The sequence below is a fragment of the Branchiostoma belcheri genome, unplaced genomic scaffold, assembly GCF_001625305.1.
Source record: "Branchiostoma belcheri isolate BF01 breed outbred unplaced genomic scaffold, Haploidv18h27 scaffold137, whole genome shotgun sequence".
Taxonomy (NCBI): domain Eukaryota; kingdom Metazoa; phylum Chordata; class Leptocardii; order Amphioxiformes; family Branchiostomatidae; genus Branchiostoma; species Branchiostoma belcheri.
Window position 1 is genome coordinate 622047 of NW_017802791.1, and position 16137 is coordinate 638183.

At 40.2% G+C, this 16137-nt stretch overlaps 1 protein-coding gene across 1 annotated transcript in view; it reads right to left on the bottom strand.

Annotated features, from left to right (window-relative positions):
* Positions 1-5602, bottom strand: part of LOC109464343 — a 26772-nt gene extending 21170 nt beyond the window's left edge. Inside the window, 8 exon segments of the mRNA XM_019761290.1 lie at positions 373-629; positions 1027-1138; positions 2068-2172; positions 2997-3058; positions 3520-3739; positions 4036-4140; positions 4507-4772; positions 5421-5602. Of these exon segments, the coding sequence (XP_019616849.1) occupies positions 373-629; positions 1027-1138; positions 2068-2172; positions 2997-3058; positions 3520-3739; positions 4036-4140; positions 4507-4772; positions 5421-5602 (1309 nt within the window).
* Between the last annotated feature and the right edge of the window lie 10535 nt (positions 5603-16137).

Here is a 16137-nt window from a genome sequence, read left to right on the forward strand (position 1 = left end):
TGTAGTATTTATCTATTCAAAGAGTCTGTAGTTCATTTAAATAACTGATTTGAAAATGCAACACAATTAAAAATATATAAATGAAATTTAAACAGAAAAAAATAACATGATTTTTACACCTACATGAAAGTGGTACTGTTCCAATGCCACGCGGTCACCGCAGATGATTACCTGTTTTTCTGTCCACGCCATCTTTTGTTTTTTAGTTTTTTTTCGGAAATGGAGGAATTTTATAAAGGGATTTGTGTCAAATAACTCTCAGTTGGATAATGTTAATGCCACGCCTTATCCTCGGTGTATATCTATGAGATAATAATCCCTGGTCAGTTAATGTGAAATGTTGCATGTAGAGGCAATACTGTTTATGCTTACCTGCTGATCCTGCACACACGGTGTACACAATCCTGTCTCCGTCTGAGCCAAAGGCTGCTTGAGTGTCAGAAAGACTGGAACGACTCTCGTTAATCCGACGTTGGCAGGTGTTGGTGGTACAGTTAAAAAAGCTGAAACTTTGAAGCCATGTAGCCCCGGCTGAGAAAGCCAAGTTTGCTACCTCAGATACATGCCCGCCTGACCCACAGCCAAGCGCGTTGTTGATGTAGGGGTCAGAGTTGTACTCAGTCACACACCTACAAACACACCAAAGTAAGATATCTTAACGATTGTTAATTCTTCGCCACTTGTAACAAAAGTTAGAAGACAGTGGCTGCAGATTGACTTTGTTTGGCCTCCTACGGACTGTGAACCTTACATCCACTGAAAACAATATAGGACATACTGACTGGATTCACACCTAATCTGTAGTGTGGATCAATGGTCATTGCGTATGTACAATAAAGGTATTTCATTTCCTTTCATTGCTTTCATAAAGAAGATATGTAATCAGTAGATTTTGACTGTTCTTAATGTCACACATCCTACCGGACACGGGAAGGGTGGCTGTCAGTACCACCCTCAACTGCGGAGTCCCCACAGCCAGTGGCCCGAAGTCCGTAGCTCAAACAAAGATGTTGGTAGTCCATGCACCACTCAGGAGAGGCAGACAGGCCGTCAGCTGGAAGCCTCGCCTCGATGACGAAGAAGTCGACTCCCTTATACGTCTGGTTTGCAGTACGGAGGACTTCAAATGCATGTTTTCCTGGTAAGAAAATAGAACTTTACTTCGTAAAACCAATATCTGACCATGCCAACGGGGTGGGGTGCATGGGGACGGACGGGCAACAGACGGACAAACGCTACTGAAAACATAACCTTCTTGGCGAAGGTAACAGTAGATATTGAACTTTTGAATGAAACGAAGTTGAATTGTTAAATCTCAGAAAACTTTAGGAAGAAAAGGCATTTCTTCATGTGCTTGGGGCCAAAAACCAAATTATGTCTATCATTGAGCATTTTGCAATTGATTCAGAACCTAAAATCTTTTTTTTCAAATCAATAAGAAATGTGTGGTCTAAGGAGAAAGATGTGGAATAGTTTCGTATTTCCCTATATTAAGGAAACTATCTGCACCTGTTGTCAAATGAAAATCAGCCACAACTATCCAGATCGCACATTTAACTCCAAGCCTAGGTGTGACATCCATACAACTACATGTACCCCCCCCCCCTTACGTATACCCCGGCTTTCAAGAGTTTTGAAAGTAAACTCAACCAACTCAGCTAGCAAATGCCCGCTGTTCACCTCAGAGTGAATACCTTCATGAATTTTTTAGTGCTTTAAAATTGGTAAATCTTATGCATGGTGATGACCACCTGTAATTGGCTTCGTTAAATACATTTTAGAATCCAGCTCATCAGCAAAATTCTTATGCAAAGTATTCACATGGCCCCTACCTGGTAACATGCAACACACTGGTGAAATCCTTGCCCTTATGAAATTGCCATAAACATGTGAGTATTGTGGGAGTAGTAGTGAGAGGCAGTATTGTAATTTGTATCACAAAAAAAAACTTAGTTCTGCTTGTTGGTGTACATGAAGGTATCAGGAATTCAAACTTGCTGAGAATCCTCTTCTAGCTGAGTTACCACGTGGAAGGAAAATGACCGTCACATTACAACAGTTCCCTACCTTTACAGCCATGGGCATCTTCCATTAAGGCAAAACCAGGCCGACAGGAACAGTTGTAACCTCCCCCCGAGAGTTTGTTCCGAATCTGGGCACATCCACTATTATCTGTTCCAGGTAAGGTGCACAGAAGAGAAATATTCATGATTTATATTAACTCCAGATAGACCTACAGGTATGGCTAGCTAAACACATATTGCTATGGCTCCAACCACGATGGTCAACATCGGCTGAATTAGGTTATCTTTGTGCTTGTGTTGTATAATTCTGTTTAATGTTGAGAGATATCGGAAATTCGCTGTCTTTTAAAGTAATGGTATTTTAAATGTAATGTTTTTTTTTATAAATGAAATGTAAAATCAACCCAATTTAGTCCTGTTAAAGACTACAAAGTTGATTGCTTAATAAAGTTTACAAGTTTACAAGTTATTTAAAATGTTTGACAAGGCTCTGTTGCTCTGCATAAGACAGTGAGTTCATCATTTCCAATGTGAAGCCAATAATACGACTACAGTTCTGTAGTTTCTGTAGTTTGCCAGAAAAATATTTCTGCAATTAACCCACATCACTGTAATCAAGTCTTCACATGCAGTTTAATAACAATTCAACGTATTCTTTCCCCAATGCTGAGTGCTAAACATAAAAAGCAGTATGTACCATTTATAATGACTTACCGAATGCAAGGCGAGCGTTAATTACTAATATTAATATAATATGATAATGATACTAACCAGCTGTGCCTCTGCATACGGTGTACACAATCCTGTCTCCGCTCCCGTGTGAGCCAAAGGCTGATGCTGTGAAGTACAGACTGGAATGACTCTCGTTTATCAAACGTTGGCAGTAGCCGACACGACACTCATAAAAGCTGAAACTATTCTGATATATAGCCCCGGCTGAGAAAGCCAAGTTCGCCACCTTAGCTACCTGACCAGTCGTCGCACAGCCAAGCGCATTGTTGATGTAGGGGTCAGAGTTGTACACAGCCACGCACCTGGAAACACAACAGCATAAAAATTTTGTAAGGTATCTATTGCGAACTCTTAACCCCAGGCCTTCTAACAAATGTTACATGTAGAAGACACATGCTTTGAAAACAATTCAGGACATACTGACTGGATTCACACCTAACCTTTAGTGTGGAGTAACGGTCATTCTAAATGGTATTACGAGGTCAAATTTTAGTCATAGATGAAAATTCCATGATTTATAGTACAATAGCTTTATATGATTTAATAAGTACTAAGTACTGTATACAATGTACATTACAATTAACATTACGGAATAACTATATTTCTAACATTACAAATACCAAAAAGGTATTAATATTGTCATAGAAATGTATATCATACCACCTGAGTTATGTAATTGGATAAAAATTAAAATGTATGTAGAAATGATATATCTATGACTTTGTCATTATTCATGCACACTCCTGAATGTCACACATCCTACCGGATACGGCCGGATGTGCTGTATCTTCCACCCTGGACTGCATAGTCCTCACCACAGCCCGTGGGCCTCAGTCTGTAATGTTCACAAAGATGTTTGTAGTCCATGCACCACTCCGGAGTGGCAGACAAGCCGTCAGCTGGCAGCTTTGCGTTGATGACGAAGAAGTCGACTCCTTTATACTGTTGGTTTGCAGTACGGAGGACCTCAAAGGCATGCTTTCCTAGTAAGAAAATGGAACTTAAGTTCGTATAAACTATGTTTTACCATTACAGTCAATACCATCAATTTTGTTACTTAAAGACAAAGATTAGGACTAGTTCCAGGGGGCATCATTAAATTGAGAAATGGCGGTATCATGAGAGATGTAATTTGTATCACATAATCATATAATTCTGAATTTTGGTTTACATTCGGAAGTTGTTTGCTGAGTCATGAGCAGTCACTACTATCTGAGATGCTATACAATCATACATATGGGGAAGCAAAATGACCGTCACAATTGCGACAATTCCCTACCTTCACAGCCATGGGCATCTTCCATCAGCGCAAAGTTCTGTCGACAGGAACAGTTGTAACCTCCCCCTGCTAGTTTGTTCCAAGTGTGGGCACAGCCACTGTTATCTGGTCAAGGCAAGGAACACAGACAAGAAGAATGTGTATCTAATACTAACTCCAGACCTACACTCACTATATAGTATAACTATTGGCTAAACACATCTGGCTATGGCTCCCACCACGATGATTTCCAGAGATTGAATTCATGCAGTTAAATGACATAATTATGATAACTATTTTAACATAAAATACATGTAACAATGTATTCATTTATCTAGTTATTCAACAACCTAACCCCCCATCACATCAATTAGATATTGGTCAAACCAGAAACAAGTGCAAAACTGTATTTTTGGTAATTTCTGAATGGTTGTTGGTTTACATGTTTACATGTAGAGTCAATACTGTTTATAAAAACTTAGATATACTTACTTGCTGAGCCTGAACACACGGTGTACACAATCCTGTCTCCGCTCCCGTCCCGTCCAAAGGCTCCTGCTGCGTTGTACAGACTGTCTTGACTCTGGAATATCCCACGTTGGCAGTAGTTAGGGTGACAGCTCATAAAGCCGAAACTATTCCTCTGCCATGTAGCCCCGGCTGAGAAAGCCAAGTTCACCACCTCGGCTACACGCCTGGCCGCGCTACAGCCAAGCACGTTGTTGATGTAGGGGTCAGAGTTGTACTCAGTCACACACCTGGAAACACAACAACGTTTGTAAGATATCTCAACCATTGCTAACTCTTTACCCCTTCTAACAACAGTTAGAAAACAGAGGCTTAACTATTTCTGGCCTCCCTAAGAAGTGTGAACTTTACATGCACTGAAACAATAAAGGACACATTGACTGGATTCACACCAAACTTTTAGTGTGGAACAGTGGCCATTCTAAATAGTATCATGAGCTCAGATTTCATAGTCACAGCAAAATATATAAGTCTTTTATATATACAAAATGTAATGAATACTAGTACTGTATATACACAATGTACAGTATAACTATTTTCGTATGATATAATACCAAAAATGTATAATGATATTGTCATAGAAATGTTATAGCTTATACCTCAGTTATGTAACTTATGTAATACTATTAAATCATAAATGGATAAGAATTGAAATGTATGTAGATGTATTCATGATTTTTCACTACTTATGCACACTCCTGACTTACTTATACGTACCTGCACTTCAGCCCAAATTACAAGACAGGATTGACCAGCGTACACTACATGTAAGACTGTTCTGAATGTCACAAATAATGCTGAACCCACACCTCTGGACTTGAATCTGGACCTGAAACTTAATGTGGGTTTAGGTACACAGCACTAGTCACACATCCTACCGGATATGGTTGATGTGGCTGCGCCTCCCACCCTCGACTGCATTGTCTTCCCCACAGCCCGTGGGCCTCAAACCGTATTCACCGCAAAGATGTTGATAGTCCCTGCACCAATCTGGAGAGGCAGACAGGCCGTCAGCTGGTAGCTTTGCCTCGATGGCGAAGAAGTCGACTCCATTATACATCTGGTTTGCAGTACGGAGGACCTCAAAGGCATGATTTCCTGGCGATAAAATGAGACTTAAGTTGTTATAAATTCATAATACTAGTACGTCGATGAAGGTTAGACTCTCGTCACTGACGAAAGCTAGTGGATACTAGCTGAAACGTCTGACGTTTTCAAAATCATATCCAGTTGCTTGAGTAACTGTTTTTTGGCATATCATAATACTAGTATTTGATATTTGACCGTAACCACGGAAGTGTGTGTGTGTGTGTGTGTGTGTGTGTGTGTGTGTGTGTGTGTGTGTGTGTCGTACTACTGTCAATACCTGAAAGGAAACAAGAAAAGCTTTTTAAAAAAGCTGGCCGGGGCGTGCTTGGAAGAACTACATGAAAGTTGCATATTGTGTTCCGGTAAAGTTGTTTCAAGAATAAAAATAAATTGCTGTTTGAATTGTGCATGCTTCAAGTTGGATCTCCATTGAAAATGATGTCACCTTGGTGGCATTCTCCTGATAAAATAGATTCACACATTGTTCACAATATACGTGTTCTTAGCTTGACTTTATGTGCAAAATGCACAGTGCTCAATAGCACGATTGGTCTGGTGTGTGAAAAATGCACAGTGCTCAATGGCACGATTGGTCTGGTGTGTGCAAAATGCACAGTGCTCAGTGGCACGGTTGGTCTGGTGTGTGCAAAATGCACAGTGCTCAGTGGCACGGTTGGTCTGGTGTGTGCAAAATGCACATGAACAATTAGTTTTGAGTGTTATTTGAGTTCAGTTAAAAANAACCATTCTAAAAGCCTGTATCACAAAAATTTAAAAAATGCCTAGGGGTATTTGCCCACTGTACCTCCATACCAAATTTCAGGACCTTAGGCCCTAAAATGAAGAAGCTGAATCCATTTAAAAAATGGCAGGAGAAGAAGGAGGAGGAGAAGAAACATCAGAAAAAGCAATATGGGTTCACCACCACTTCGTGGTGTGGTGAACCCATAAAAATGTATAATAATATTGTCATAGAAATGTAATAGCTTATACCTCAGTTATGTAACTTATGTAATACTATTAAATCATAAATGGATGAGAATTAAAATGTATGTAGATGTATTCATGATTTTTCACAACTTATGCACACTCCTGACTTACTTATACGTACCTGCACTTCAGCCCAAATTACAAGACAGGATTGACCAGCGTACACTACATGTAAGACTGTTCTGAATGTCACAAATAATGCTGAACCCACACCTCTGGACTTGAATCTGGACCTGAAACTTAATGTGGGTTTAGGTACACAGCACTAGTCACACATCCTACCGGATATGGTTGATGTGGCTGCGCCTCCCACCCTCGACTGCATTGTCTTCCCCACCAGCCCGTGGGCCTCAAACCGTATTCACCGCAAAGATGTTGATAGTCCCTGCACCAATCTGGAGAGGCAGACAGGCCGTCAGCTGGTAGCTTTGCCTCGATGGCGAAGAAGTCGACTCCATTATACATCTGGTTTGCAGTACGGAGGACCTCAAAGGCATGATTTCCTGGCGATAAAATGAAACTTAAGTTGTTATAAATTCATAATACTAGTATTTGATATTTGACCGTAACCACGGAAGTGTGTGTGTGTGTGTGTGTGTGTGTGTGTGTGTGTGTGTGTGTGTGTAGTGTATAGGCTGTCAATACCTGAAAGGAAACAAGAAAAGCTTTTTAAAAAAGCTGGCCGGGGCGTGCTTGGAAGAACTACATGAAAGTTGCATATTGTGTTCCGGTAAAGTTGTTTCAAGAATAAAAATAAATTGCTGTTTGAATTGTGCATGCTTCAAGTTGGATCTCCATTGAAAATGATGTCACCTTGGTGGCATTCTCCTGATAAAATAGATTCACACATTGTTCACAATATACGTGTTCTTAGCTTGACTTTATGTGCAAAATGCACAGTGCTCAATGGCACAATTGGTCTGGTGTGTGCAAAATGCACAGTGCTCAGTGGCACGGTTGGTCTGGTGTGTGCAAAATGCACAGTGCTCAGTGGCAAAATGCACAGTGCTCAGTGGCACGGTTGGTCTGATGTGTGCAAAATGCACAGTGCTCAATGGCACGATTGGTCTGGTGTGTGCAAAATGCACAGTGCTCAATGGCACGATTGGTCTGGTGTGTGCAAAATGCACAGTGCTCAGTGGCACGGTTGGTCTGGTGTGTGCAAAATGCACATGAACAATTAGTTTTGAGTGTTATTTGAGTTCAGTTAAAAAGAAAAATTAAAAAAACACTCCTCTCCGGGGATCGAACTCGCTATGTGCAAACCTCGCCACGTGCACCGCAAAAAAGAAAATAATAAAAAAAAAGAAAATTTAAAAAAATTTAAAAAAAAAGGAAAGTTAAAAAAAGGAAGAAAAAAGAAAATTTAAAAAAAGTTCCTCTCCGGGGATCGAACTCTCTATGTCCAAATCCCGCCACGTGCAATACCGGCACAGCGTCTCTACCGACTGAGCCATCTGTTTCCGTAAACATTTGACTGCCTAACCAACATAGTATACATAGCGATCCGAGGAAATTGCAGGTCCGAGCACAGGATGAACGAATTATGATTGAAGCATGAAAGCCCGTCTTTAAAAAGAGTAAGTATCAAACGTATTGACGTTTATACTTCGATCAATGGTATGTCACTAGATGAGACTGTTACCACAGAAAGTTTCTTTTTGTAAAAAGCAAAGGTAGTACACCCACGGGTTCGAATGGTATGATCCGCCGCTTATATATACATAATTTATTCAACCGTACGAAAATTATATTTTCTGTAGTTTTAGAGCAGAAACGAAATTTTCATGTGATAGCAGTGACTTAATGCACTGCGCTACTTGTATGTATATGACAATATGAATGTGAATTTATTGTGAAGTCATCTTATTTAAGTGCTGTATTTATCGAAAACCACATGGCATGGCATAGCAGTCAGTAAAATTGGCTTCTGCATTGCTTTCACCATCGAACCAACCAAACACTGACTGAACATTGACCGTAGCATTAAACCGGGCACTAAGCCGGGGCACGCCCCGGCAAAAAACGAATGTTTCCATTATGGGAGGGGGGCATATTAGTAAGGCAAGTATCTGCACATGTTGTTAAATGAAAACTAGCCAGAAGATCTCATATTCAACTCCAGGCCTTCTAGTAGGTGTGACATCCTTACAACTATTTATCGGCACCCCTCATTCCCTCCTCTTTCAAGAGTTAACAAATTACAAGTAAACTCAGCTGGCAAGCGTTTGCTACTCAAAAAAGCTCCACGCAGCAGAAATATATTGACCTCCGAGTCAACAAGAGTTGTACGATCCCATACCTTTGCCGAATAATGTTAACCATTCCTACTGACAAAATTATACATTTTTGTCATTGATTATAAAAATAAGATCCTCATTTCATTTCCATTATAGATTATATCAGTTTATCCTAGACTCCACGAAATGACAGAGAAGGCTTTTCCGGCAATTCCTCTTTAAAAATTATGCAAATAGAGTTGATTTGAATAAATTATTTTTATTGATGTTCATCTTCACTTAAATTTCAAATGGGGTGAGTATGAACTGCATGACAGTTACAACTATAAAATTATAGCAATGTCCCATAAATTATGCAAATTAGGCCTTCATTTACATAATCTACATATTCGGATGTTTCTTTCATTCTCAATTACATATGTCAAAAGTGTTCCATACACCTATCATGGAATACAGTAGATTCATAGAAATATCTCATTAATTATGCAAATTACCTGAAGATTTGCGTGACCATCATCTACTAGTAATTACGTCAAACATCACTCAAGCTACCTATATGTACGTTGTATAAATCATGACAATCCGTCACCCAGTTCTTGAGTTATCCTTCATCGAAGATTTTTCAACAATCTGCCCTGCAGTTCCAGAATAAGCTAATAGGGGGCCTAAACTCACATTACGTCTTCCCGAGTATCAGAGCTATCTAAAATTCATTATCCTAGCATGTCTAAGTCATGAGATATCAAAACTTGTTTGTTTGTTTGTTGTTTGTTGCTTTGACATTGTAAAATCTACGTGGGTTTGAAGGTTGAACAAATGATACAGAGTATGGTTTGGTGAATAATCTAGTCTTAAAATTCATTTCATTACCTTTCCGTCTTATTGTTTGATTTTGGCATTCATGGATGACATGCGCGCGTGGATGTCATCCATATACTAAGTAATCAAATCAATATGGCCTTATCGTGATAAACCACAAACACACACATGCATAGTACAAAGTACATACAAACGCTACTGAAAACATAACCCTCTCATCGAAGGTAATAAGAATCGCCGGTAAGTTAGCCTGTTAGTTTACGTCCACCCCCACACTCGCTACCGACCAACCATGTCGGTAGCGAATGTGGTAGCGGACCAGTGTGGTACCCAGGCTACCGGTAAGTTGGGTGTGTATCGTCCTGCCACACTGCCCAAGGTAGCAGGACACAGTTTCCGGCCTATGGAGATTTCTGTGGTTAAGAACCCCAAAGTGACCTACTTCGACGCGGTAAAAAATATATGAGGGTGCAAAAGTTAGGTACAGAACTTGAATATGCTTGATTTTAAGGTATAATGTACAAAATATGTGAAAATGGGCTAAAGTTTGTCGGCTTGTTCACACGTGACGTAATCTTTAAAAAGCGCTATGCAGAAGGTCATGGAACTGCAGCAAGCGCACAGGACTAGGTAGTGACAGTATCAAGGCGCAAATCTACGCTAACCGATCAAAAAGATCAAATTTCAACTTTTACAGTCTCAAACGTTTTCCCTTTTACTACAGTAGCCACCTCGGTGTCGTACACACAAGAATCTCTGCGCCTGTCCCAAATAGCATGCCGAACTACTTTGTGCCCGTACTACTTTTGATTACGGGGTTCGCCCATAAATACTGTGTGCTGTGACCTCAAAATGCTGCTCAAAACATCTTCTTGGTCAGAGTTGAAACCGTCAGTAGGCCGAAAGTCTCTGGTTACTATAACTTTTGCTCGGTGGTTGAAATTCGGGACGATCGGCAACGCTTATCGTTAAATTGATGCGCATATTTTACAGTGCTAGATTCGGGTAACTGAATGCCCAATGACAACGTGATGTATATGTCACAGGGGAGATTGGAATCCAGGGGGATCCGGAATCCTCCTAGGGGAGATTGGAATCCCTATCTCCCCTAGGGGAGACTGGAATCCTCCTTGGGGAATCTGGAATCCTTCTAGGAGAGATTGGAAACTTTCAATCAACTTCAGCATAGGCAAGCCTATTACCCTTGTAGGTGAATTACTACATTGGAATCAAGATTTGTCCTGGCATAATTTGTAGTTCTAATTCCATAATTGAAATCTTTTCTGACTTAGACCCAAATCTATTTCCAACTGGAAAAATTGGTTTTTGAGTCACTATCTCACAATGGCCTGATGCAAATATCTGAGTCTGATTTACATATTCATTTACCTATGCTGAAATTGATTGAAACTTTAGGTGTGAAATAACTCAGTCTATTTTCATAAGAATTTTGATGCAATCAGAATTTCTCCTTTTAAAATTGGAGATTGTCCTGTAAGAATCCCCGCTTGTCCTAGGCCGAATTGGAGTCCCTATCTCCCCTAGGACAATCTGGAATCCTCCTAGGAGACATTGGAATTCAGACATTCAGATCCCAGTTTGTACAAAAAAAACTTGAATTCCAGTCTCCCCTAGGAGGATTCCGGATCCCCCTGGATTCCAATCTCCCCTGTGACATATTTATTCACCAGTTTCCCTTCCCCAGAATGCTTAGCGAAAACAGGGGGTCTAAACCTCATTTGCATAGGGCAGGAAGGCATCTGAATGATCCTTGACATTAAACAGATTGTTTTTCGGCCCTGTATCCTGAGTGCATCCCAGGTCACAAGAAATGACCAGTGATGCGATGATGCACATGTATTGAACGCAGCAACTCATGTGCATTGATGCATGGAAAACAGCAGTTTTATGTCTCTCCATTCCATTGTGGCTTGCATTTTATGAGGTTCCTCGCACAATGGACTGTTTATTGTGTGGCTGGCACCTAACAATACCCTTTTGAATTATTTATCATATAATGACTTCTCGTAACTTTTTGGTAACCATGTTACACCCCAAATGTTAAAAAAATGGTCCCGCCATAAATTTAGACCCCACACATTTTTTTTCAATTTTGAAAGAAACTTTAATCCTAAGATGGTGCTACAGGTATATAAAATCACAAGAGATATATCACATTTTTTGGTTACCCTTTAATTCTGCTAGCGCTAACTATCCTATTTACTTCCACCCATGTCTTCAGAATTTGGTTCTCCACTCTTGTATCATTTGTCTCTAAGATTTTCTGAAGCTCCGACAGTTCACTGAAATACGGGCACGATATCACCTTGGATATCACTTTTACATATTTCCATACCTTTGCCATTTATTTTCTATTTATTTCTTTATTCGTCTTGACATTATACTCGAAGACGTAGGCATGGTAAGGGACTTTAAAAACAATTTTAAAAGAATGATCTGTTTGCAAACTTTTAATCCCAAGCCTGAGTTGTATGGTAACAGACATATCATCACGCACAGCCAAGCTTTGTCACAGTTTGCCTCAATATGACCGAGTACAAGTCAACATTCAATTTTAAAAGGCTTGATAACTGGCGTATACGCCATACATGTGTTTAGCAAGTGCCATAGAGACGTAAGCATATAGTATTTTCTGTAAAAGAATATATATATATACAGCGGTTGAATATATCACACCCAACCTTTTCTGTCCCGAAGCGTGGCAGCAGAGGTATATGTAAAGCTAGAATGCACATAACAGATTAAGTAAAAAAGCTCTTGGTTGTTACGCTAATATGGTCTACGACATAATTCGGCGTATATATTACTGTTTTTTGGACGCGCGCGTTTGTTTTATAAATCACCTTACCTTGTCCACGGCCGGTAGTCATGAGGCAAGTCGTGATGGCGTAGAAAAAATACAAAGCAGACATTTTCCTCAGCTTTTTTTCCGTCGGAATTAGTCCAGTAGAAGTATGACAAAGTCACCTGCTCCCTCCCCAACAGATGGGGAGGCGATGCTTGTCTCAAAGGAGACTGCGCACTTTTCGAGTACGGTCGCACAGACAGTTTACGCAGATACAAATACCTCAGCCTCCTTCCTTCGGTATCCAATACAAATATGCCCACACACACCCAAGAAACTGACTGATGGCTTTTTACAACGTATGTCGTAAATATTTATAGCTAGGTTGTTAGGTTGGAACCATTGCAACAACGGGTAGGAGAATATTCTGTAATACTCGAAGACAGAGTTATTGTCATCATTGGAATTTTAAGCTGTCTAGTATAAAATAGACGATTGTAAACGAATTCTTTTGGCAAGCATTACGTACATAAGAAACATCTTTCTGGTATGAAATTAATTTTTTTTTTTAATCACACCCCCAGTTGTGATATTGAAGAGGTCTAGACCTACCTGCAACTGTTGCTTTCGTCGCTATAAACAAACGGACAAACGGCACTATGTCACCTAGTAACGTGTTATTTGTTTACTTCTCCCTCCCTTTTTTTCTGCGATTTTGTGTTTTGGTCAGTCGTCTTCATTTCTATGCATGGTGTGTGTGTGTGTGTGTTAATAGTGTCAAATACTAAATAATACTCACCTACAGTCATAGTTCTCAGACTATAGGAGGTAGTTGCATGGGGAAGGTCGTACTAAATTTACGAGTAGCTGAGGAGGTCAACTAAGGCCACACAGACTACAAGCAGAACTCAGGGAACACAATCATCTCTAACAGGGGGTCCTAAGCCTGTTTAAAAAAGCGAAAAGTGTGTCGAAGTTTATAGCTCATTGCTAACGGTTAAAACATTTGTTTGAATAACAATTGAAACATTTTTTTTTAATTTTATGCTTCTTAATTGTGTATCCACCCTCTCAGTCGATATATAAACACCTGACTGACTGTTCTGTTTCTGTCAGTACTGACTCTGCAGCCTTGCACCTGACACACAGACCGCGTATAGTTACATTGTATTTACTAAAGGTGACCGTTATATATACAATGTATATTAACTAATAAGCTAAGATGGGTCTCCAGTGATGATCTCGCCTCATAGGGGGAGGGGTGTCTAATCACTAGTGATATCGCCGCGAAGTCCTCTCATTTACATTAGACAGTTACATTTGCAAGCTGTTTAACGTCACCAGGATCATTCCGATGCCTTTCTGTCCTATGCAAATGAGGTTTAGACCCCCTGTTATCGCTAAGAATTCTGGGGATGGGAAACTGGTGAATATGTGCAATGTGCAATTAAGCGTGCATGCAAGATACTTCACAGGGTCACACCAGCAATACCCGCCAGCCCTGTATCCTGAGTGCATCCCACAAGAAATGACCAGTGATGCGATGATGTACATGTATTGAACGCAGCAACTCATGTGCATTGATGCATGGAAAGCAGCAGTTTTATGTCCCTTCATCCCATTGTGGCGTGCATTTTATGTGGTTCCTTGTACAATGAACTGTTAATTGTGTAGCCGATTTAGTCCAGTAGAAGTATGACAAAGTCACCTGCTCCCTCCAAAACAGTTCGGGAGGCGATGCTTGTCTCAAAGGAGACTGTGCACTTTTTGAGTACGGTCGCACAGACAGTTTACGCAGATACAAATACCTCAGCCTCCTTCCTTCGGTATCCAATACAAATATGCCCACACACGCCCAAGAAACTGACTGGTGGCTTTTTACAACGTATGTCGTAAATATTTATAGCTAGGTTGTTAGGTTGGAACCATTGCAACAACGGGTAGGAGAATATTCTGTAATACTCGAAGACAGAGTTACTGTCATCATTGGAATTTTAAGCTGTCTACTATAGAATAGACGATTGTAAACGAATTCTTTTGGCACGCATTACGTACATTATAAACCTTTTTTTAGTATGAAATTAGATTTTTTTTCAATCACACCCCCAGGTATGATATTTAAGAGCTCTAGACCTACCTGCAACTGTTGCTTTCGTCGCTATAAACAAAGGGACAAAAGGCACTGTGTCACCTAGTAACGCTTTATTTGTTTACTTCTCCCTCCTTTTTTTCTGCGATTTTGTGTTTTGGTTAGTCGTCTTCATTTTTATGCATGGTGTGTGTGTGTGTTAATAGTGCCAAATACTCATCACCTGCAGTCATAGTTGTCAGACTATAGGAGGTAGTTGCATGGGGAAGAGGGCAAGGTCTTACTGAATTTACGAGTAGCTGAGGAGGTGAACTAAGGCCATACAGACTACAGACAGAACTCAGGGAACACAATCATCTCTAACAGGGGGTCCATAGCCTGTTAAAAAAAGCGGAAAGTGTGTCGAAGTTTATAGCTCATTGCTAACGATTGAAACATTTGTTTGAAATTTATTCTTTTTAATTGTGTATCCACCCTCTCAGTCCCTATATCAGCACCTGACTGACTGTTCTGTTTCTGTCAGTGTCGTAATCAAGTAGAACCCACAAGACAGGTTTTATCCTCCCACCGCAGTCCCTACATGTATATAAACGCGCTCCTGGCTGCTCTGTTTCTGTCAGTACTGACTCTGCAGCCGTGAGGACCTGCGTTGTCGTGAAAACATCGTGCAGAACTTAGCGTCAGTGGTAAGTGTCGACTTTTTGTTTTTCCATAAGGATCTATGTATGGCCAAGGCCTTGTGGTAACATTGTAGATGTATGAAGAACCACATGTGTGTCTACGTTTTGTTTTGTGTAAGAGTGGAATATCGAATAGATACTTCGGTCAGGTAACACCCGTCCAGTCAGCACACCAAACTATGCATTTTTAAACTTAGTAAAAGCTTACTAATAGTAAGTGTTAACTATGCTGTTTGATTCGTTTTCTTTTGCAACCATGGCAACCTTGCATGTAACATTATAGGTTGATTATAATCTCCTCGCGAATAACGTCTTTATTAGCAAACAGATTTCGAGCGTTCTTTATGGAAATGGGTGTTATTTGTCAGACGCGCCAGACAAAATCGCTCTAAAGTCGCTGTTTACACGCCAATGCTGTATTCTAAAATAGGTTACAGTTACAAGTCACTTATACCATTCATGGTTGGCTGTGTTGATTGAGGTGTTTGATATATTTTCCAACTATAGTTGGCCAATGCATGGAGTTAAAAAAGAGTTTAAATCCTTGGCCGATGTATGTACTTTTCATTACATAAGATTAGACAGTCTGCTGAAACGAAACAGCCCTATCGTATGCAGACAATCGTCTCCGTCATCTCAGTTTTAACAATAATATGGAAACGTAATATGTTGTTGTCGTCTTTATCCAGTATCTAATTATGTTGTCTGATTTTCCCTATGCAAATAGGGACATATAACAGGGTAATTTCCTTTGTTCCGTAATCAAGTAAAACCCATCGGACAGGTTTATTCACCCACAGTACCTAGTATATAAACTCGTCCCCGACTGCTCTGTTTCTGTCAGTACAGACTCTGCAGCCGTGAGGATCTGTATCATCGAGA